At 38.9% G+C, this 19,680-nt stretch overlaps 10 protein-coding genes across 11 annotated transcripts; 4 read left to right on the top strand and 6 right to left on the bottom strand.

Moving 5' to 3' along the window:
• Positions 1 to 37: 37 nt before the first annotated feature.
• On the bottom strand, positions 38 to 2,630 carry Gasu_35980 (long-chain acyl-CoA synthetase). The gene is made up of 3 exons (XM_005705492.1): positions 1,911 to 2,630; positions 1,203 to 1,862; positions 38 to 1,151 (listed from the first exon to the last, which is right to left on the bottom strand). Exons 1-3 carry the CDS (start codon positions 2,619 to 2,621, stop codon positions 234 to 236), a joined length of 2,289 nt encoding a protein of 762 aa, XP_005705549.1. The 5' UTR covers positions 2,622 to 2,630; the 3' UTR covers positions 38 to 233.
• A 5-nt stretch (positions 2,631 to 2,635) lies between these two features.
• Gasu_35990 (acid phosphatase) lies at positions 2,636 to 4,240 on the bottom strand. The gene is made up of 5 exons (XM_005705493.1): positions 4,073 to 4,240; positions 3,977 to 4,029; positions 3,869 to 3,929; positions 3,458 to 3,816; positions 2,636 to 3,412 (listed from the first exon to the last, which is right to left on the bottom strand). Exons 1-5 carry the CDS (start codon positions 4,232 to 4,234, stop codon positions 2,734 to 2,736), a joined length of 1,314 nt encoding a protein of 437 aa, XP_005705550.1. The 5' UTR covers positions 4,235 to 4,240; the 3' UTR covers positions 2,636 to 2,733.
• Positions 4,241 to 4,245: 5 nt separating this feature from the next.
• On the bottom strand, positions 4,246 to 7,330 carry Gasu_36000 (coatomer protein complex, subunit gamma). Its single transcript, XM_005705494.1, has 3 exons — positions 6,962 to 7,330; positions 5,955 to 6,904; positions 4,246 to 5,905 (listed from the first exon to the last, which is right to left on the bottom strand). The coding sequence occupies exons 1-3, from the start codon at positions 7,226 to 7,228 to the stop codon at positions 4,339 to 4,341; spliced, it is 2,784 nt and encodes a 927-aa protein (XP_005705551.1). The 5' UTR covers positions 7,229 to 7,330; the 3' UTR covers positions 4,246 to 4,338.
• A 440-nt stretch (positions 7,331 to 7,770) lies between these two features.
• Positions 7,771 to 10,451, top strand: Gasu_36010 (propionyl-CoA carboxylase alpha chain). The gene is made up of 7 exons (XM_005705495.1): positions 7,771 to 7,970; positions 8,023 to 8,492; positions 8,539 to 8,850; positions 8,897 to 9,023; positions 9,078 to 9,398; positions 9,451 to 10,098; positions 10,148 to 10,451. The coding sequence occupies exons 1-7, from the start codon at positions 7,821 to 7,823 to the stop codon at positions 10,388 to 10,390; spliced, it is 2,271 nt and encodes a 756-aa protein (XP_005705552.1). The 5' UTR covers positions 7,771 to 7,820; the 3' UTR covers positions 10,391 to 10,451.
• Positions 10,452 to 10,525: 74 nt separating this feature from the next.
• Positions 10,526 to 13,240, bottom strand: Gasu_36020 (uncharacterized protein). Its single transcript, XM_005705496.1, has 2 exons — positions 11,659 to 13,240; positions 10,526 to 11,613 (listed from the first exon to the last, which is right to left on the bottom strand). The coding sequence occupies exons 1-2, from the start codon at positions 13,192 to 13,194 to the stop codon at positions 10,711 to 10,713; spliced, it is 2,439 nt and encodes an 812-aa protein (XP_005705553.1). The 5' UTR covers positions 13,195 to 13,240; the 3' UTR covers positions 10,526 to 10,710.
• A 10-nt stretch (positions 13,241 to 13,250) lies between these two features.
• Gasu_36030 (uncharacterized protein) lies at positions 13,251 to 14,172 on the top strand. The gene is made up of 2 exons (XM_005705497.1): positions 13,251 to 13,526; positions 13,577 to 14,172. Exons 1-2 carry the CDS (start codon positions 13,305 to 13,307, stop codon positions 14,120 to 14,122), a joined length of 768 nt encoding a protein of 255 aa, XP_005705554.1. The 5' UTR covers positions 13,251 to 13,304; the 3' UTR covers positions 14,123 to 14,172.
• A 13-nt stretch (positions 14,173 to 14,185) lies between these two features.
• Positions 14,186 to 14,980, bottom strand: Gasu_36040 (hypothetical protein). 2 transcript variants are annotated; one of them, XM_005705499.1, is made up of 2 exons: positions 14,688 to 14,980; positions 14,186 to 14,639 (listed from the first exon to the last, which is right to left on the bottom strand). In XM_005705499.1, the coding sequence occupies exons 1-2, from the start codon at positions 14,945 to 14,947 to the stop codon at positions 14,222 to 14,224; spliced, it is 678 nt and encodes a 225-aa protein (XP_005705556.1). In that variant the 5' UTR covers positions 14,948 to 14,980; the 3' UTR covers positions 14,186 to 14,221. The 2 variants fall into 2 exon arrangements, with proteins under 2 accessions (XP_005705556.1, XP_005705555.1); XM_005705498.1 differs by having other exon boundaries at positions 14,186 to 14,980.
• Positions 14,981 to 15,320: 340 nt separating this feature from the next.
• Positions 15,321 to 16,551, top strand: Gasu_36050 (mRNA-decapping enzyme subunit 2). The gene is made up of 2 exons (XM_005705500.1): positions 15,321 to 15,747; positions 15,798 to 16,551. Exons 1-2 carry the CDS (start codon positions 15,352 to 15,354, stop codon positions 16,503 to 16,505), a joined length of 1,104 nt encoding a protein of 367 aa, XP_005705557.1. The 5' UTR covers positions 15,321 to 15,351; the 3' UTR covers positions 16,506 to 16,551.
• Positions 16,552 to 16,580: 29 nt separating this feature from the next.
• On the top strand, positions 16,581 to 18,911 carry Gasu_36060 (uncharacterized protein). Its single transcript, XM_005705501.1, has one exon. It carries the CDS (start codon positions 16,635 to 16,637, stop codon positions 18,849 to 18,851), a length of 2,217 nt encoding a protein of 738 aa, XP_005705558.1. The 5' UTR covers positions 16,581 to 16,634; the 3' UTR covers positions 18,852 to 18,911.
• A 194-nt stretch (positions 18,912 to 19,105) lies between these two features.
• On the bottom strand, positions 19,106 to 19,680 carry Gasu_36070 (chaperonin GroES). The gene is made up of 2 exons (XM_005705502.1): positions 19,586 to 19,680; positions 19,106 to 19,534 (listed from the first exon to the last, which is right to left on the bottom strand). The coding sequence occupies exons 1-2, from the start codon at positions 19,586 to 19,588 to the stop codon at positions 19,235 to 19,237; spliced, it is 303 nt and encodes a 100-aa protein (XP_005705559.1). The 5' UTR covers positions 19,589 to 19,680; the 3' UTR covers positions 19,106 to 19,234.

Consider the following 19,680-nt stretch of genomic DNA (forward strand, 5'->3'; position numbering starts at 1 on the left):
CGATCAAGTCTTTAGATAGACACATTTGGCATCAGTTAAAATTACTATCAGCTTTACTCATCCAAAGATAACTCTATCATTCTTTGACTGTCTATAAAAGTCTGCAACTCTTTCTCTGAACGTTTCAGGCTCCCAAGATACCAATTGGACTCTCAACAATAACTGAATGGATATAAAAGTGAAAGAATACCCCTAATTTATTGCACCAAAAATGCCACTGAAATGAATACTTTCTATGAAGGGTTTGAAAAACTATCATAATGAAACAAGGAACTGATTTCTTTCTTATATCTCTTATAAACCTCAGACCGCTTAACCTTCAATGTTTGTGTCAGTAAGCCATTCTCAACTGTGAATGGTGCAAGTATCAAATGAAATGTGCGAATAAAATCGTTGGGTGTAAAATGGGGACGAGAAACGACACGTTCATACAATTCTTTGCGAACAAGTTGTTTGATGCGCTCCATTTTTGTCAATTTGACTTCCTCTTCTCTCAAAAAAGAATCCTTTGAAGGATCAAGTCTTGCTTCTTCTATTGCTGTTATATATTCAGATGAGAGTATTCCTTCTACCTTGAGGTACTCTAAAGAAGGAACAAGAAGGGCTCCCAAGTGCCTCTCATCTTGACCAACCAATATCACTTGATCAAATAATGGACTTTCCAAAATTGCATCTTCTATTGGTTGCGGCTCAATATTTTCACCGTTATTGAGAACAATGACATCCTTATAACGACCACTTATAACTATATGACCATTATTTGGTACAATCCACGCCAAATCTCCACTATTGAAAAACCCATCCTCTAAAAAGACATCGGACCTTTCAGGTTCTCTATAATAACCTCTCACAACACCAGGACCTCTGACTAATAATAGTCCAATATCACCGTGTTTCAACTCTTCCTTGGTTTCTGGATGGACAACTTTCACTTGAGTACCAGGTAAACATCTCCCCGACGAACCCAACATATTTTCCAATCCAGGCCTTCTATGTGAGACAACTGGACTGGTTTCTGTCAGTCCATAGCCTACCAATAAACAGACTCCTGTGGAAGCATAAAATTCTTCCAAATAAAAAGGTAAAGAACCACCTCCACAAATTCCACATTGTACTCTACCGCCTAAAACACTTCTTATCTTTGACCAAACCTGATTCATCAAAATGAATAAATCTGAAATCCTAAAAAAGATAATACTTACTATCCAATTCGCCAATTTGTGAAAGGTAAAAAGAGCTATCAGTACGAAGAAGGCTTTCAATTTCTTCCAAAATCTGGAGTCTATACGAAATATGTCCAATGAGAACAAAGTACGAAAAGCTCTGTGATAACTGAGAGATATGAAAGTAAACATTCGTATAAGATATCGCCTCATTAGGCTCTGTTTTGAAATGTTCGACATAATGTTGTTATATAAACTCTCAAATACTCGAGGAACGGCTACTAAAAATTGGGGCTTGTGTAACTGCAAATCATTCCTTAGATTACGCACATTTGAATATACCACGCAAACGCCTCGTGCAAAAAAAAAGTATTCTGCAGTTCTTTCAAACACGTGCCAACAAGGAAGAATACTAACAAAAACATTTCCAGGGACAGGACAACATTTACCGATGTCAATTGACGCTATCTGATAGAGTAAGTTTTCATGAGTAAGTTCAACTCCTTTGGGTCTTCCAGTGGTTCCTGAAGTGTAAATCAAAGTAGCCAAATCCGAAGATGAAGCAAACGGGACTGAGACTTCGTTCTGATAGTTCCAACCTTCCTGAATAAGAGAATCAAAAGAAAAAATCTTAAGTTGAGGAAAGTCGGTGGGAACCTTTCCCCATAAAATGATGGCAAATTTCAACTTCTCACTTCCCTAAAGCTTACTAGTCAATAAAATTGCAAATGGATATCTGGAACTGACCAATTTCTCTACTAAACGAACCAAAACTTGTGCATTTTCTGCCACCAACCCTATACTTTCACTATGCTCATAAATATAACACAATTCCAGTAGAGGAGCACCAGAACCTCGAACTGCAGAAGCAGCTCCAATAGTCATCACTGCTTGGTCTAATACTAACCAACGATAACTATTTTCTGAAATCAAACACACCTTGTTTCCTTTCTTGAGTCCAATTCTTTTCAAAGCCACTGCACAGGCTTGGATGCTGCGATGCAATTCGAGAAAAGTAAGTTTAGTAGCTTGTCCGTTATGTTGGTCTACAATGGCAACACGATTGCCTTCCTTTTCTGCTAAGTCTTTCCACATGTGAGGAACACTGGGCCACTTCTTTAAAGTTTCTCTTATAGGCTGTGGAAGCAGGAACTGATTCGTGCCAGTAGAATATTCCTTTGCAAAGGACTCCGACAACGACGAATCTCTTACGTTTCCCGTAGCAGAAGCCATAAAAGTTGAAACGTTGACACACTTTTTACTACTTTTGTAGACAAGAAATCTTGAGAGAAGGTCCTCACGGTTCTTCTTCCAGTTTGGAGTCAAAACTCGACTTTTACAAGTTTTCCGACGTTCGACGACAACTCTAGGAAGCCTCGTGCAACGAATGCTACTATCGCTTCTATTAACAGTTTCAACAAATGAACATTTGTTTCCATGCGACTCGCTCCTGTTCATCTTCTGCAAACTCTTAAAGAATCATTTGTGAATTTTCTCCAGATTTGATCGTTGGCCTATCCCTCTTCTCCTGTTTGTTTATTACTTAAGTTGGCTAAGCTGTTCACAAATGTTAAGAAGAGTTCGATACCAAAAGTGGCCCTTCTGACTCCTCTACGTTCGTTCTGTTTATTTTTCTGACAAATCTATTGTAGAGATACCGACTTAATATTAAGATGACTGTCCCAGTAACGACCAAAGGGAGAAAATAAACGAGTCCTGTCGACGGAAGCCATTCTATCCATTGAGAATAGCTCTGTGGTTCTCTCCATACACACAATTTCTTACGCTGGCTAGCATTAAGAGTAAATTCATTCAAGTAATGAATAAACGACGTGAGAGGACAAGGATCGTCACAAATAGACAGCGATATAGTCGCGTTGTTATACTCTAAATGCACATTGTAGTCATTCAGATTATCGGAAACATTGACAGAATCATTCAAATGTAACTCCAGTATAATAGTTGAATTATAAGGCGGGTTATATCCATCAAATGCTTGCAGACAACTCAATACTGAAGCAATAGTTGTGTCATGACCTGAATATAAAATGAACTTTAGGAGTGACCTTTGACTCACTCTGTTCAAGATATTGGATACAATATCCTCCAAAAGCAAGCCCGCAAGTAACTGTTGAACTTCTTCGCTTTCATAACTTTTTTGATATACCCAAGCTGTCACATTCTCTACTTGATGAAACAAGTCTTCGTCTAGTTGAGGAACTTGTATGCCATGCGATTGGTCACAGGTCCTTTGCATCGTTTAGGATGATACACGTTACATACAAAGTACTTACCAGACATCAAGAATTCTTCCCAAATCATCCAAGTCACAATGTTCTAGACCAGTAATATTTGCAACTCGTTGCAATAACAACCAACTTTCATTTCTTTTTGAAAGCCAGTCTTGAGAATGACGGAGGAGTTCCAAAATCTGCTCATGTCTGGGACAATCCGCACCAACTTTTATCATACTATCATTATTTTGGACATCTGAATGAATAGGTACCGGTTGCCAGAAAAAAGGAAGTGCTGGAGTCAGTGCTGTGACTTGTTCATCTCTCGCGACCGGTCCCGTTTCAAAAGGAAACATTCCTGCCATCTGACAATATGCACTCATCAGGGTACGATCCGTGTCACTGGACAGAACCATAACCTATCGAGCAAGTTACTCGCTACTCCATTTGACCAATCACTCAGAACGGTACCTCACTGACAGAGAAGTTGTTATGAAGAAAGCCGGAGTCTACATATCTTTGTCGAAGTCTCCTTGAAAAAGTTCATATGAAAAGCTCAAAGGAACAGAAAACAGATACCTCCCAAGTTCATAATGAGCTCTCATTCCTTTGGCAGTCAGTTGTCCAGGACCCTTGAAGACTTGAATAAAAAGTGAAGAGAAACCTGAGACTTACTCCTGGCCATAGATTGTAAGGTTTCGGGTCGTTGGGATAAGTATTGAGTGGTGAACGGTCTCCATGCCTACATATTTCTATAACCTGAACCAGTTTTGCCTCGCAAGATATAGTGAAGGCAAAATGAACCAACACTAGGCACCACACAAACTCTCTTCCCATTTTCATACAACTCTCAAAGAAAATCTTATTGTGTTTATTTAAAACACTTAGTTCCCAGAATTCACAAATAGATAAAATTGGAATGCTCTCCTCTGTTGCGCTTTCTAAGCAATTGCACTACATACTAACTCGCTAACATTCAAATCCTCACTCCTTACGGTGAGATTCAATATAACAGCTTCATTCTCCTTCACAAATTCGGCATAACAAACAACCAATATGAAATCAGCTTCTGTAACTAAGCTTCCACCAAACAATGAAACATGTTGAGTTGCATATGGAGAGACTTGGGCTCCTTCCACAACTGTCATTCCAAGGAAGTCTCTTACAGCATTCAAAGCTGAAGGAATAGATTGATGCATGCTCAAAGCGAAAGTCTCTCGAACTTCATTTTGTGAACCGAACTTATCCCAAATATCTTTGAAACGAGCATTGCTTTGTTGAAGAGGCACCATGTAATCCGAAATTCCAAACGAAAGGTCTTCCAGTTTGTATTCCTCATCAAAACCTCTTTCATCCACTTCGCCAGTGGATGGAATCATTTCTTTTACAACATAACGAACTTCACAAGGCGCATCTCCAATGGGATAAAAGCCTTCCAACCTTTGTAATACAACAAATGCATGCTGTGGAGACCCATACTTTAACAACGAGACCGGTATATTTTTAACCAGTTGAAGGCCCTCTATCGAACTCAAATCTGTAATGATATGGACATTTTCAAGAATTTGATCCTCCAATGTACTCACAATAATAAATTCCAAGACAATACATTGACGGTAGGTATGCTTCACATAGGTAACATTGTATTCCGTTTCAGGCTCAGTTAATTCAACTGATGAACTCGTTTTGAGAGGAATTCCCAAAGAAGCCAATTCCTCTATTTCAGAGAGACGACTGTTCGAATCTCTCCAACTAGGCATTTCCTTGACTTGCGATGGGGCAAGTGAAACATTGCCCCAATTATCCGTATTCATATTTGCTTCCTCCGCTTTCACTGGAACACTTGTCATCGGAATTTGCTCTGCTGCTTCAAATCCTTTCTCTGCCTTGGGAACATTGACCACATTAAATTCTTCGTTGAAATCTTCCCTCTTTAAATAATCAACAAGATTACCCTCCAACTCTGGCAATGAATATGGTAAATGAGGAAACTCCTTAATTGTTGTAGGACTGGACACCGGTTCTTCACCTTCATCAATCTTAATAAGACTATTCTCTTCGTCAGTAATACGTTGGCACTGATGCAAGAAATAGGAAGCACGGTCACGAACTTCATCATCGCTGTCATGAAGGCACTGTTTCAAAAGAACTACGATGGCTTTTCTTGTTTTGGATGTTGAATTCTCATCCAAAAATCTAGCCAAAGAAGAAACTGCAGCAGCACGGACAGCAGCATTTTCTAGTATAATCCTGTTATAAATATAACGAATATATTTGCCAGGCTGAGACATCTTTGGACCTTCTTGCCCTAGTAGATGAAGAATTCTTGCAGAAAGAAAAGGATGTTCACAATCTTCAATAAATTCACATAGATGTGTCAAACATATTTCTTTGGACTGTGGAATCTCGTTAAGAAGAGAAAAATAGGCATCAACAACAGCTCTCTTGAAATCAAAACCGCCTTCTTCACGCAACGAACTTCCTAAGAAATTGAGTAAAGAGTAATAACTGACAAAAGGTAAGTAATTAGAAAAAAGGTACAGGATAAAAAAGATACCTATTTGGGTATTTCAACACCAAGGAATGTACAGCTTCCACGATTTGAACTCGAAATTCATCTGGTAGTTCCATAAACTTGGACTGAATTTTCTTCAGAAAGCCTTCAATAGTTTGTTCTCGAGCACCTCGAAGCACTGTTGCGATTGCCAGAGTCGTAATTGCTCTATTCTTATCATGAAGAAAATCTTCAAAGTCAAATGGATCAAACCATTGTTGATTAGGGTAAAGATATGTCGCTTTGTTCAGAATTCTCAAAGCTGCGTGTCTCACAACCGAGCTTCTTCTCAGTAAGTGCGAGTTAACAATTGTAACTGTCTTCTTTACTTCTTCTCTTGATATTCCAGGAACTGAAATAATGGCTCTTGCAGCTTCACAGACTACCATATCGGATGGATGTCGCAGACAACTTTCGATGAATTCAAAAAAGGGACGATATTCATTTATGTTTTCGTTCGAAGAAGTTTCCCCAATGATACGAAGTATGCATCTGATAAGAAGACAACAAGCGAAGGCAGAACGAATACCCGAACGAGCAAGGCCTTGAACTAGTTTAGATACCGCCAAACGATCGTGTTGTCTAATCTGATAAAGTAAAGCTAACGCATGATACTGTACCATAGGTGAGGGGTGCTCCAGGGCCTGAGTTATTTCCGAGATCCATCTGCGAACAACGTCTCCCTTATTATGCAGTAAAAGATGTTGACCCGAAACTAAGGCTGCAGAAGCCACTACAGGGTTTCTGTCGACTATTTCTTGTTTCAGGTATCGTTCAATTTGACTGACCATCTGAGAGTCTGTTATTCGGCAAAGCACTCTAGTTGCGTTGGCACGGTACATGTCTTCTCTTGAGTTTACATCCTTCATTAAACAATTGGTGACAATTATTACTTCATCTGCCGCACCAGCGAGTTCCTTTATGGACAAATAGACTAAACGTCGCAAGGTGGGCTACGAAATCAAGAGAGCGTCAAAGACACACGAATTGATTCGAGAGTTTTCACTCACCTCATTAGATTGAAAAAGCTTCGTTATTGAAAAGAATACTTCCGTAGCCTCACTACTTGAAAGTTTTTCCCCTTGCCCAACAAGATACAGTAAACGAACAAGTGCGTCTACACATTTGCGAAGTTTCAAATGCAAGTCATTGAATATGCGACACTCTTGAAGAACTGCTCCTTTTTCGATTCCTAGAAAAGGCGAAACTACCAAGTCATCTTCACTTTTCAACTTGATAGTTGGCAAGTCATCTTTGCCTAGAGAAAGAGTTGCCATTCTTCCTTTTTCAACCAACAACAATTTCTGAAAAATTACAATTTCGGTTGAATCTTCAATTGATTTTTCCTTTATAGAAACATAGTGTATTTGACAATCTATTATATTCATGTATTCAACATATATGTATGTATATAAGTGGTAAAGGAAACCATGAAGTAGTCTGAACGATGAATAGCTACTTCAATAGTCAAAGTCATTTTGATTCAAAAAGATATTAGGTTTGCTGTAATGGAGTTGATTCAGCTTGCAATATGATACGAGTTTGAGGTGGGAGAGAGAGAGAGAGAGAGATAGTTATGACGTATGTCTCAAGGAAAATGAAAAAAATATAATTTATGTTGAGAAAATGAAATACAGGCTCAGGTTTCGCGAAAAGAGTTGTGAAGATTGCCCAAGGGCCAATCCAGTGTCTAGTTTCCTTAAAGAACTCTTACTCGCTAAGTCTATCTTTCACTTTTTAGGCAATCTACAATAAAATATGAGAATCGAATATCTTTATCATGCTCTTTGGTCTTTATTATGCAAGTCTGAAGGAAATGTGAATTGTTGGCCTGTCGCACATTATCGATTGTCTCGTAGGCACGCTGTTATGCTAAGATTTGAGCACATTCGTCACTTGTCAACTATTCACGTTTTGGAAAGAAGCAAGTTGAGTTGTAAGCTTGAGAAGTACGCGGAAAATGCGGTTGGAAAGGTTCCAGTCTTGATTGGGTCTTTCACGAGGCACTTTACTTCCAAGGTTTGTACTGCTCTCTTTGGTTGAGTATTAGCTTGATCGTGTGTTTTCATAGAGTTTTACGAATGTTTCAAAAAGAAATATTTCCAAAGTTCTTGTGGCAAATAGAGGAGAGATAGCAATCAGAATTATGAGAGCTGCAAAGCAGTTGGGACTCAGAACAGTCGCAGTCTTCTCAACTGCCGATCGAAACGCAGTGCATACTCGATTTGCTGACCAAGCCGTTTGCATAGGACCACCGCCTTCAACACAATCATATTTGAATATTCATTCCATTCTCAAAGCGGCAAAGGAGACAGGCGCGGATGCTGTACATCCTGGATATGGTTTTCTATCTGAACATGTAGACTTTGCAGAGGCACTGGAAAAGGAAGGTATTAAATTTGTAGGACCTAATACTAAGGCTATCAGAGCTATGGGAGACAAGATTGAGTCGAAAAGAATTGCCAAAAAAGCAGGTGTCTATATAATTGATGGTTATATTGGAGAGATAAATTCGGATAGACAGGCCTCCGAAGTTGCTAAGTATGTAAAGCAAAATTTCTTGAACTAGAGTGATTGATGGCTATAGGGAGATTGGGTTTCCTGTCATGGTCAAAGCTTCTGCAGGTGGAGGTGGAAAGGGAATGCGTGTTGCATCGAATGAAAAGGAGTTGATCGAAGCTTTTCGTATTTGCAAGTCAGAAGCAGAGTCAGCTTTTGGGGATAGCCGTCTGTTAATCGAAAAATATATTGTGAAACCGAGACATATAGAAATCCAAATCCTTGCTGATGAACACGGAAATGTGGTTTATTTTCCTGAGAGAGAGTGCTCCGTTCAACGAAGAAATCAGAAAGTAATTGAAGAAGCGCCAAGTCCACTTCTCGATCCTATAACTCGACAGTTGGTATTTCTGTAATCTTTTTTGAAGGAACTTACTGTTCGATAGGAAAATGGGTGAACAAGCAGTAGCTTTAGCAAAAGAGGTCGGATACACATCTGCCGGTACAGTTGAATATTTGGTATCTGGTTTAGATAAATCATTTCATTTTTTGGAAATGAATACAAGACTACAGGTATTACTTTATGTTCTCCATGTGAGCTTTGCATCTTATGAAATGAACGAATAGGTGGAACATCCTATTACAGAAGCTATAACAGGTATCGATCTTGCGCAGAGTATGTTTCGAATAGCAGCAGGTGAAAGGTTACATATAAAGCAAGAAGATATATCAATCGTTGGCTCAGCAATCGAATGCAGAATATATGCAGAGAATCCTTATAACAACTTTTTACCCAGCGTTGGAAACATTCGTTGTTATAAGGAGCCTAAATTGGAACATCTCAAACCCCTGTCGCCCAGTTTGGGAAATCGACTGGAGCGTCTAGAACATTTGAACTTTAACTCCCATGGAGTTCGTGTCGATGCTGGAGTTGAAGAAGGTTTGGATGTAAGTATGATTTGAAGTTATAGATGAGTTTCTTATTCAAAAATTCTTATAGATTCCTATTTTTTATGATCCACTTATCTCGAAACTTGTAACATTTGGAGAAGACCGAACTGTTGCCTTGCATCGAATGGCAAATGCACTCGATGAATATGTTATCGATGGAGATAGACTCGTACATAATGTCCCTTTTTGTCGTGCGGTTATAAGTAATCCAAAGTTCATTTCAGGAGATATCACAACGAACTTAATCAAAGAAGAATGGCCAGATGGATTCCATGGTGTCTCTTTGTCTAAAGATCAGAGTTACCAGGCCATGTCTGCCACAGCCATGTTGTATTTCAGAGATACAGGTTATACTTCGACAATTGTGAAAGTAGATAATCATCAAGAACAACAGTTTCTTGTTCGTAGAGTGAATAACAACACGCTGGGCTTCCAACCTATTCCCCTTGACTGGAATGGAGCTGTTCCAAAAAACGCAACAGAGGAATTAGTATCGAATTCGTATTTCAAGACAAGCATTCTGGGAGGAGGGCGAATAGAGTTGATAAATATAGAGACTAATAACAATCTGGGAGTTATTCAAGTAAAGAGACTGGGCAATAGTCGACTAGACTTAGTGGCGTCGTACACGGTTACTTGTTTTGGAGCCAAGTTCGACGTGTGCCTGCGTCCGGCATATGTTGCCGTGCTTGAGAAAGTTAGTAACTTGTCATTACTTAGTTGTCCTGTTTTAACAATATGAATAGTTCATGAAACGAACGGATGCTGCATCACAAAGCAAGATACTGAAAGCTCCTATGCCAGGAACGGTACGTTCTATAAATGTGAAGGAGAAAGACTCTGTTTCAGAGGGGCAGGAGGTGGCAGTATTAGAAGCCATGAAGATGCAGAATGTATTGAGAGCCCCATCATCTGGAATTGTGAAGCGAGTGTTCTGTTCTCAAGGCGAAATTCTCAGCCTTGACCAACCACTTGTTGAAATTGAATAAATATTAGACATTTTGGTTTCTTTTTAAATACTAATTCATTTCCCAAATCAAATTTTGTAGTTTGGGCTACAATTGTGAGTCCTTTCATGAAGTATCCATTACTATGAGAGCTCAGGAAACGAGGGATAGCAATGGCTACAAATTAAGCACCTGCATCGCTTGCTTTATTTCACTTTCAAAGCTTAGTCAGTTAAAAACGTTGAAAAGGATAAATGACATTCAGTATAAGCTCCAATTGAAGGTATCGCTCACAACCAAAACTATTTCCAAGTGTTATATATCCTTATTGCCTTTTGTTCAAAGCACGATATAATATGTCATTAATGCATAGATACATAACAGCCTTCCTTTTGCTGTCCTAATTGAGAAAAGAAATGAACGATTTCCTGGACTATCCTCTCCCGTAACTCGGCATTCCATTCGGAGCTCCTCAATAACTGATGAACATTCTTAAGTTCTTCCACAGCTGTATCTCTTTGGCAAATAATCATCTTAAGATTGCTCATTTTGCTTTCAGTTTTGTCACGATATTTCTTAATAAACTGGGTAAGTTTACGCAACTCGTCCTTCAGTTCAGCCGATTCTCTTTCCGCATCTTGTCTTCTTCTCTGTTCCGCGGAAAAAGCTTCCTCATCAAAAACATGAGCACGATCCTTCTCTATTTCAAGCTTCATATGGAGTTCAGCATAATCGTTCTGAAGAATAGAATAATCAAACTCTTTCTTGCGTAACTCATTTTCCAAGTTTGCTAAGCGCTTGCGACTCTCGGCCAACTCTCTTTCTTTCTCATCTGATTCGTGAACATAAGTTAATTGATGTGATAACCTTTGGGTTTCTTCAACAAGTTTGTTCATTTCCGAAACCAGAGTTGCCTTTTCTGATTTTTCATTTTCGACAGCAGCAAGCAATTTCTTCTTTTCAGATTTTACAGCTTCTAAACAATCTTCACATATTCGCAGCTCCTCTGTTAATGAAATGATTTGAGACTGATATTGAGTTTCTTGCCACTTTGCTGTTTCAGTGGCTTGCTCAAGATCGTTCTCCGTCTTCAGCAACTTGGAACGCAACTCAGATAGTAGTGAATAATTCGAGACTAACTGCTCATCTTTTTTTGCTACTTCTTTCTTGAAGCTTTCTAATTCCGCATCTTTCTCGCATAATTTTGCTTTCGTTTCGTCTAGTCGCTCTTGGAGAAGTTTCATTTTCTCTCTCATTTGCAAAACCTAAGGAATTTCAGTTTACAAAAAGAGGTGAGTTTTTTCACTTGCCTCTTCGCTGACTCTTTGAAGGGAATCGGACAGTTCTGTTCGTGCAGTTGAAGTTTGACTTACTTGTGCCTTCAAACTTTCTATTTCTCTATTTCTTTGCTTGATTTCGTCCTCGGCAGTTTCAAGTTGAAGAGAGCTCGAGAGAAGCTGTTGTGTTTTCTCTTCTATAACTTCGCTGAATTGCGATTTTTCGGCCTGAACTGCTTTGAGCTCAAGACGCTGTTCTTCAAGGCATGAAGACAAGTTCTTTAAGTTGGCGTCATACGCAGATATCTTGTTCTGAAGCTGGTTTAATCTGTCTTCATATGTAGCTCTTTCTACATATTCAAATCTTGTAGTTTCGTTTCTCTCTTCAAGAAGATAGTCGATGCAAGCACGTAACCTTCGTCTAGTATCTACTATAGTACCAGGAGTTTGTCCAGCTTCTGAGGAAAACTTCTTTGTCACTTTTGGACTCTCAAAGCAATCAACGTTTCCAAATTGATTTTTGGATACAAATGTCTTATAATAAATTGAATCACATCCCACACTGTCGCCACTCATCGAACTTTTAAGAGTATAATTGCCTCGAAGACGAGACAATTCTTCATTCTTTTCCGAAATTGTTGCGTCTGCTGCGAGGCTTTCAATTTCACGAAGATAGTGTATTTCTTGGAGTTCTTGTTCAAGTTGTTCAATCTCAAAACGCAGTTTCTGGTTTTCGATTTGAAATCTTTCTATGGAGTAGAACAATTCTTCTTCAAGGTCATTGTCAAGAAGTTGGGAACTGGTAGAGTCAATAGAAGTGACTGTATTTGTACTTGCACAATGGCTGCTCTTACAGATATGAATTTTGGTCTTGATTGATTCTTCATTTTCAACTTGGCTCTCGAGTAATTTGTTTGTGGCAGAAAGACGATCCAAGATTTGTTCAAATAGACAATTTTGTTGCTCTCGCTCTTTCCCAGGTTCCGGAGTAATGTATCCTGAATATATATTATCGAGAATATTGACTGTCTGCGGCGGATCACGAAAACTAGACTGTGTTTGGAAGAATGGCAACCATAGGAGATCCCTGCCAAATATCGCGCACTTCGAATTCTGGATGAAATCTTGAGCTTCTCTGACCAACTTCACAGTTTGGAGTTTAAATTTTTCTGTATACTCTGAAGTATATAAAGAAAGGCTTTGGTCTGCAGTACTTGAAGGAAAGCACTCCTGTCTTTGGAAAATATTCGATATCAATAGTGGATATACCTTTGTTTGTAATTTTGTTTCTGTTTCTTTCTTTGCATCTATTTGCGTTTTTGGACTAGATATATTTTCATGAGAGCAGTTGTTCAAGCTCTGAAATTTATATTCTCCTAAGGTGACCTTTTCCTGAACCTGCTCTATGTTTTCTTTCTCATCTAGTGAAGTTTGATCTTTAAACGTATCTTTGGTCGACCATATATTTGTTGCTGCTCGTTTCGTAGAAGTGACATTAGCTTGACTAGGAGAAATTGTACTTAAAGGACTAAATAGACGCCTTTTGCGAAAGTCTACAGAATAGGACATACAAAGTATAGATTATCGCCCAAAATCGATAATAAGCAAATGGTAAGAAACGGCTGGGTTTGGCCCGCGTTTAGTTAAATTTGGTGATTTTGAATTTTTTAATTGTCAAAATGAACCTTTCGCAACCTCTGAAGGAGTCTAGTACAGCTGAGTTTCTACAAGAAGACTACTTAACAAGTCAGGCTTCGTTGCTACGAAATTTTCAACCCATGGAATTCTTTTCCGAACTGTTTCAGACAGTAGACAACGTTTTATGTGACTGTCTAGACTCGTTGAAAGCCAGTTTGGACGAAAAGTGTTTCCCTACACAATACCAGCTAGATATTGAAAAAGTAAGCCACGAGAATAGTAGTTTCTCCGAATTTTATCTCATTATTTCAAGGGCATTCAAGCTTTACAATACTGTCTGGTCGAAGAAGGTGACTATCAATTTGATCTTTTAGAATTGTTCTCTCTTTATAATATCTTCCGAATTCCCTCCAACTTGGATAATATGCCTCCGAGTTTGACATATTCTTACGACTGTCCCGACATTGAACCATCGAAGACGTTAGATGACGATTTAGAGGAGACCGTGAGAGAAATAAAGTCTCTAAGATATTGTAAGAAACGACTTGAACGAGAGCTAAGGCTATTAAATTCTGATTTGAATACTTTCGATGTGATAAGACTGCTCGTTCAAAGGGTTGCCAACGAAAGGCCTTCATTCTTGGCTCAAAACGACCTACAGACAACTATGAATGATTTGAAAAATATATTGAAGAGTTCTGAACAGAGCATTAAGTTGAAACAACAAATTGAAAGGACATGGGTTTCATCAGTTGATGAGATGCCACCTCTAACAAATCCTCGTTTGGAGTTGGACGTTTCGGATGTGTCCTTGGCAGATATACAGAAAATGACTTTAAAGTTGAAACATCAATTTTGACTAGAGCAAAATCTCTCAAAATTCCACAGTATAAAACAACGAAATACTTCAAAGAAATAAAGTGCTAAAAGGATTGCAACTAGAAACAAAAAACCAACTTCATCCAGTGGAAGCAGCATGTTGCTCAAGATAACACTGTAGATAGTGAATGCACATTGCACCTTTCTCTCCTCCAATGTTAACTGCCCAATGAGGAAGCATTCCCTTTGGATCAACGTTGCCAATATAAGTCACAAGTGTATCTTGCGAATTTTCACAAGGCTTCAATAAGATTCCAGCTACATTGGCATAACCTCGAACATAACCTGAAAAGGACGGACAAGAAGCATCCTCTACAGACCTAGTAGAGATGCAGACAGTTCCGTCCTCAGAGATTTCTTTCACTGCTAGTGCGAGACAGAAATCTCTATCTGAAATTACAAGAACGCCATGAAAAGACCACCAAACGAGGGAATATGTGTTGTCAATTTTGCGAATGAGCTTTCCTTCTTTGCATAAAGGATCCCAAGAAGGACGACTATGGAAAATAAAACATTCACAAGTTAAAAAAAAGAAGGAAAAGTACCTCTCCACGCAAGTTGCTACTGGAAGAATCTGTTCAAGTGGATACGAAACTTTGCCAACTCCACGAAAGGTATGCAAAGACCCTGTCTTCTTTCTGCATATTCTAATATTGTTTTTAACTTTCAAAAATTCCCAGTTTCCTTCTTCCTTTCCAAACGCAAGCTCTACCGTATCCTGCAAGACTTCAGAGGCCACCTGCACAACTTTTGAAGTTTCTAAACAAGGCATCATTCCATTTCCATCACTCATGCATAGAGTCATTGATGGGAAATAAAAGCCATTTGGTGTCCATTTGATTATCCGAGCGCATTGGACTTTTGAAGCTAAAATTGTTTCAGAAACATCGTTCTTATGGACTTTATGGAGTAGACAGAGAAAAGACACTAGTGACTCATGCATATATTTAGTATGTTTTCTCTTATATCTTTATTCTCTAAAAATATTACATCATTTTAACACCATTCAACAACCTTAAGACTTTAATTGAAACTAAGATGCTTCCTAATCACATCTAGCACATCGGCATATGTTGTAGTCCCTTTGCTACCCAAAAAATAGTTTCATGAAACAAACTTTATTTTCAAGCAGCTTCAGAACATTCAAAGAAAGAAGATATAGGAAAACATGGTTTATTTCGACCTTCGAATCTCTTTGGGTATCAAAGAATGCAGAACGAGCTATCCTCCGTTTTGATAGACTTGAGTAGTCGATTTCTTTTAACGCTATCACAAGAAGACTTTGAAAACTTTGAGAGACTCTTTTTCGCTGTAGAAGAAGCACACTGGTTTTACGACGACTTCTTTAGGGAGAAGAACTCGAGTCTTCCTAAACTTTCTCTGAGAGAATTCGCTGCTTTGTTGTTTGAACACTCGCCGTTGCTAGACAAATATACTAAGAATGTCAAACACTTATTGAAAAATTTTCAACAATATAAGAATAGCATTCCAACAGCTGGTGTAGCCCTGTTGAATTCAACTCTCGAGAAGGTACTTTTAGTAAAAGGCTTTCGAGGCAAGAGTTGGAGCTTCCCAAAGGGCAAAGTGGGAAAAGATGAAAGTTATGTAAGTGTATAATTAAATAGTTACCTTTCTATTTTGATTTGTTTGAGCAGGAAAGTTGCGCTGTCCGAGAAGCAAGAGAAGAAGTTGGCTTTGACGTCTCAAATCAACTCTATAGGGAGAATCTTTTAACGTCCAACTGGCAGGGTCACGAGTCATATATTTTTATTGTGCCAGGAATACCAGATAGCACTAGGTTTGAAACAAACACAAGAAAGGAGATATCGGAAATCAAGTGGCACGACATATTTTCCCTTCCCTCTTCAGAGGACGACTCCGGAGGAAACGAGTTGCATCCTAAGCTCAAAAGAAGCCGATTCTTCTCTGTGTTGCCTTTCGTGAAGCCGTTGCAGAGCTGGGTACTTTCTAGAAACCGTAATCTTGGGATGACACGAGATTCTTCGGGTCTTGAATATCCTCGGACAAAAGCATCTTTTTCTAACGTTACGAGCAAACGACTCAGCCGTCGTGAAGCGCTTTCTAAGCAGCGAGTAGAAACAAAGTCTTTGAAAACGAACAAAAAAGATCTGGAAACTTTCGGAGTTGGCAAGCCTTTTAGTTCATGGGAGGAGGAACGGAACTTTCTTCAGGCTTGTTTCGATAGAAGTTCTCAAGGGACTACTATGCAACCAACAGAACAGGCCTTTCTAATAGATGTAAATTCGCGAAAGGGAAGTGGCTTGAGCAACTTTGCATTCTCTAGACAAAGCATCGAAGCAGAGTGGGAGCGACTCATACTGGGAAATGTTTCCCAAAACTAAATGATAGACAAGTCTCTGGCCACGTAATTCGCACCCTCACGTCTTTCAGTTCCAGTGTTGCTGTCCAATCCTCTGGTGGAGTTCTGAAGACAAGCGTTATTCTCTAGTTTTGAATTTTAAAGCATCGCTATGGAAAACTCAAACACGGACTCATTTGAAATAAATTCTAGTATGACAAGCTCTTCTTCAACTGGTAGGACTGTTGATAGTAGTTTCTCTGCAAACGTCGAGAGAGGAAGGGAGATTCTAAAGTTTCTAACACATTCTAGTGTGAAGAATTACGATATAAATAGTGACTCGGATGACTATGGAACTAGTAGTTCAAGTGATATAGATAAATTGTGTAGTTTATCGCCAAAGATCTCACTGCATCAGAATAAGAATAGAGAAGGTCTAATGTCAACGAACGAAGCTTGTCCTCCTCGCTTTGGAGTCTTGAATGAGAAGAGACCTGACTACGAAAGACCACAAGTTCTCATAGAATCAAGTGGAAATGAGCTAATGATGGAAAATCACAGAATTCAAATGGAAATATATTCTGAGCGAGAGCGTAATGCTGCCCTAAGCAAAAGATTGGAACATGTCATGGATAAACTAAGTCAGTATAAGTCGGAAAAAAAAGCTTACTTACACCGCATGGAGGTCTTGAAGCAAGAAGTGATCTATCTTAAAAATGAACTGCACGAATATCACTCACAATCGAAGTCAGCTCGTGAAAGAGAATATGAATTACAGTCTCAACTTAAAGGCTTGCAGATAAAGCATGAGCAATTATTTAAGGACTATATGGATTCAAAGGAACTTGTGGCCACTTTGAAGCAAAAACTAGACACGAAGGAACTAGTTATCTCACAAATGAAGGAAAGGGAAGAAAAATACTTTGAATTGGAAGAAACATGGAAGCTGGAACGTGATTCTCTAGTCCGAGAATATGAAGATTGCCTGTTGAATTACAAACAGCTGGAACGAAAACATGAAAAATTCCAGTACAGATTTGAGAATGACGAGGAACAGTTTGCTACTGTTGAAAGAGTGTTACATGAGCAAATAGAGGAGCTTGAAAGAAAGGAGGAAGCTAAAGAGGTGGAAATAGAGAACTTGCGAAAAGAGAAAGACCTATCATGGCATGAATTGCAACAAGTGAAGAGAGAATTAGCATTAAAGACGGAGAACATTCGTAACTACGAGACTCAATTAATTTGCACTGAGGAAGCATTAAGATTCTCGAAAGAATCAGCTACCCGTCTGGAGCAGCAACTCCATGATTGGCTTGAGAAGAGAGAGCAACTTGAGAATCGTTTAGAGGAACGTGAAAAACAAAACAACCTACTTTATTCAGAGAATGCGGACCTAAGAAGAACTCTCAAGGAGTGTCAAGACAAAATATCAGAACAACAGACAGAAGTAGAAATCTACAAAGACAAGATCAGAGTATTTGAATCTTTAAGAAACTTGATAGAAGAGAAGGCTCCTAGTAGTGTATTTGAGTTGAATAATAACCGCATAGACTCAGCTCAACAGACTGATGTAAGTGGACCTATTTACGAGAGCGAACTTGAAAACTTGTTCTCGCGTATGTGTAAATCATTCATAGATTTCATTCATGAGTTGCAACTTCCAAATGAGAAATACTTCCAGAATACAAATGGGAGAGGACACTTTGTCGGAGGACGTGAAAGTTTATCAATCAGTGACCCTATCGTGAAGAGTCCCAATAAGAACTCTCCTCATTTTCCTATTGAAAGCAAGCAAATTTCTGCTCATCCTAGGTTCTCTCACGACAAAGACAAAACAAAAGAGAGAGATTTTGACAAGTTTCAGGATGACAATTGCAGTGTATTTTGTATCCCTGAGAGTATCGGCAGGAATACGGAAAGTGAAATTTCTCAAATACATGAATGGAAGCTTAAGCTGATGGAGTGGAAATTTTTATTGGATGTAAATATGAAGCAGTTTCTTTCAGTAATGCAGGATAAGAACGTCGCAGCGACAGTTAATCGTCTATCGGAAGAGTTATTTCTTTTGGTGTCTAATCTAGAGAAACTTCAAAGCAGTTACCAAGTTTCATCCAAGGTATCTATGGAGCAGAACATAGGCAGCAGCAAATCAGCTTTGAAGCCAGATCAGGAAAGCATAGTTCTAGGAGCAATTTTGACACATATTCTTCAGTTGAGAAATTTGTGGCTTCACGAAGTGGAAATGAATCATGTCCTTCGAAGTATGCTATTATCTACGAATGTTGCTGATAGTCATTTTTCCGGGAAGCTTTGTGAGTTTCCTCAACTAACCAACGAATACTCCAGCTTGCTAGATTCCGATTACCTTGACCGAGACATAATAGAATAAGAACTCCGCTTTCAGTGGCATTTTAACAGACCTATACTATACCGGTATAGAATCATTTCTTCAATAATATTTCTATTATTATCTATCAGGGAAACCGACGGTTTGTGGTGTTAGATAATGGCACTGGATAAGAGCACCTAGTACGTGACGCTATCTTAGGTTGAAATGACAGCTTGAATATCTTAATTTTCCAAGAGTCTGACAAGTTGCAGTAATACAAAGTATCTTCAAACAACTCAGAAACCTTATCTTCAAAACAATTTCAACACGATGTTGACTATGCTGGAAACAACGGTCATAAAAACATTCTTTAATGCTTCCTACTATTCAACTCAGCCAGAAGACTTAATGAAAATAACATCTTCTATATCTATGTCCCTTTTCTATTCAAGTTTTGCTAGTATCTCGTCGTCACGATAGAGGTAAAGTTCCTTTCCATCGACATTGATAGCGCTGCCTCCGAACTCTGGAAGCAAGACGTGGTCACCCTCTCTGCAAGACGGAGGAACTGTTTTACCATCTTGAGTTCGCGAACCAGGACCAACTGCCACAACTTTCGCTTCATTGAGTTTACTAATGGCAGACTCGGGAAGGAGTACACCGCCTGCGGTTTTCTTTTTCGGTTGTAACTTTTCCACAAGCACCCGATCTAGCAGCGGAATAAGTCTTTTTCCGACTCCAGACTACATAAAGCTTATCAAAAACTAGAAAAACGACAATATCTATGCACTTACCATTTTAAAGTTCAAACAAAAATATCCCTCGATTCACAAAACCGAATATGCAAGCGTCGTCCATTTAATGTGAGGATTGGAACTTTCCAGAAAGG

This window comes from Galdieria sulphuraria (genome assembly GCF_000341285.1).
Source record: "Galdieria sulphuraria unplaced genomic scaffold scaf_29, whole genome shotgun sequence".
Taxonomy (NCBI): domain Eukaryota; phylum Rhodophyta; class Bangiophyceae; order Galdieriales; family Galdieriaceae; genus Galdieria; species Galdieria sulphuraria.

Excerpts from the sequence above, each read along its gene's own strand:
- Gasu_35990 (XM_005705493.1), bottom strand. The coding sequence starts at position 4,234 with ATGGGAAGAGAGTTTGTGTGGTGCCTAGTGTTGGTTCATTTTGCCTTC. Across the intron at positions 3,930-3,976 it reads GCTCATTATGAACTTGGGAG|GAGACTTCGACAAAGATATG; the intron begins GTATCTGTTTTC and ends AACTTTTTCAAG. Across the intron at positions 3,413-3,457 it reads GGAAGAATTCTTGATGTCTG|GACCTGTGACCAATCGCATG; the intron begins GTAAGTACTTTG and ends AACGATGCAAAG.
- Gasu_36060 (XM_005705501.1), top strand. The coding sequence starts at position 16,635 with ATGGAAAACTCAAACACGGACTCATTTGAAATAAATTCTAGTATGACA.
- Gasu_36010 (XM_005705495.1), top strand. The coding sequence starts at position 7,821 with ATGCTAAGATTTGAGCACATTCGTCACTTGTCAACTATTCACGTTTTG. Across the intron at positions 9,024-9,077 it reads AAATGAATACAAGACTACAG|GTGGAACATCCTATTACAGA; the intron begins GTATTACTTTAT and ends ATGAACGAATAG. Across the intron at positions 9,399-9,450 it reads GAGTTGAAGAAGGTTTGGAT|ATTCCTATTTTTTATGATCC; the intron begins GTAAGTATGATT and ends AAATTCTTATAG.
- Gasu_36030 (XM_005705497.1), top strand. The coding sequence starts at position 13,305 with ATGAACCTTTCGCAACCTCTGAAGGAGTCTAGTACAGCTGAGTTTCTA. Across the intron at positions 13,527-13,576 it reads ACCAGCTAGATATTGAAAAA|GGCATTCAAGCTTTACAATA; the intron begins GTAAGCCACGAG and ends CATTATTTCAAG.
- Gasu_36050 (XM_005705500.1), top strand. The coding sequence starts at position 15,352 with ATGCAGAACGAGCTATCCTCCGTTTTGATAGACTTGAGTAGTCGATTT. Across the intron at positions 15,748-15,797 it reads TGGGAAAAGATGAAAGTTAT|GAAAGTTGCGCTGTCCGAGA; the intron begins GTAAGTGTATAA and ends TTGTTTGAGCAG.
- Gasu_36000 (XM_005705494.1), bottom strand. The coding sequence starts at position 7,228 with ATGGCAACTCTTTCTCTAGGCAAAGATGACTTGCCAACTATCAAGTTG. Across the intron at positions 6,905-6,961 it reads AGCTTTTTCAATCTAATGAG|CCCACCTTGCGACGTTTAGT; the intron begins GTGAGTGAAAAC and ends TTGATTTCGTAG. Across the intron at positions 5,906-5,954 it reads GTGTTGAAATACCCAAATAG|TTATTACTCTTTACTCAATT; the intron begins GTATCTTTTTTA and ends ACCTTTTGTCAG.
- Gasu_36020 (XM_005705496.1), bottom strand. The coding sequence starts at position 13,194 with ATGTCCTATTCTGTAGACTTTCGCAAAAGGCGTCTATTTAGTCCTTTA. Across the intron at positions 11,614-11,658 it reads TTCAAAGAGTCAGCGAAGAG|GTTTTGCAAATGAGAGAGAA; the intron begins GCAAGTGAAAAA and ends GAAATTCCTTAG.
- Gasu_36040 (XM_005705498.1), bottom strand. The coding sequence starts at position 14,947 with ATGACTCTATGCATGAGTGATGGAAATGGAATGATGCCTTGTTTAGAA.
- Gasu_35980 (XM_005705492.1), bottom strand. The coding sequence starts at position 2,621 with ATGAACAGGAGCGAGTCGCATGGAAACAAATGTTCATTTGTTGAAACT. Across the intron at positions 1,863-1,910 it reads TTCGTTTAGTAGAGAAATTG|GGAAGTGAGAAGTTGAAATT; the intron begins GTCAGTTCCAGA and ends AGTAAGCTTTAG. Across the intron at positions 1,152-1,202 it reads ACAAATTGGCGAATTGGATA|GTTTGGTCAAAGATAAGAAG; the intron begins GTAAGTATTATC and ends TTGATGAATCAG.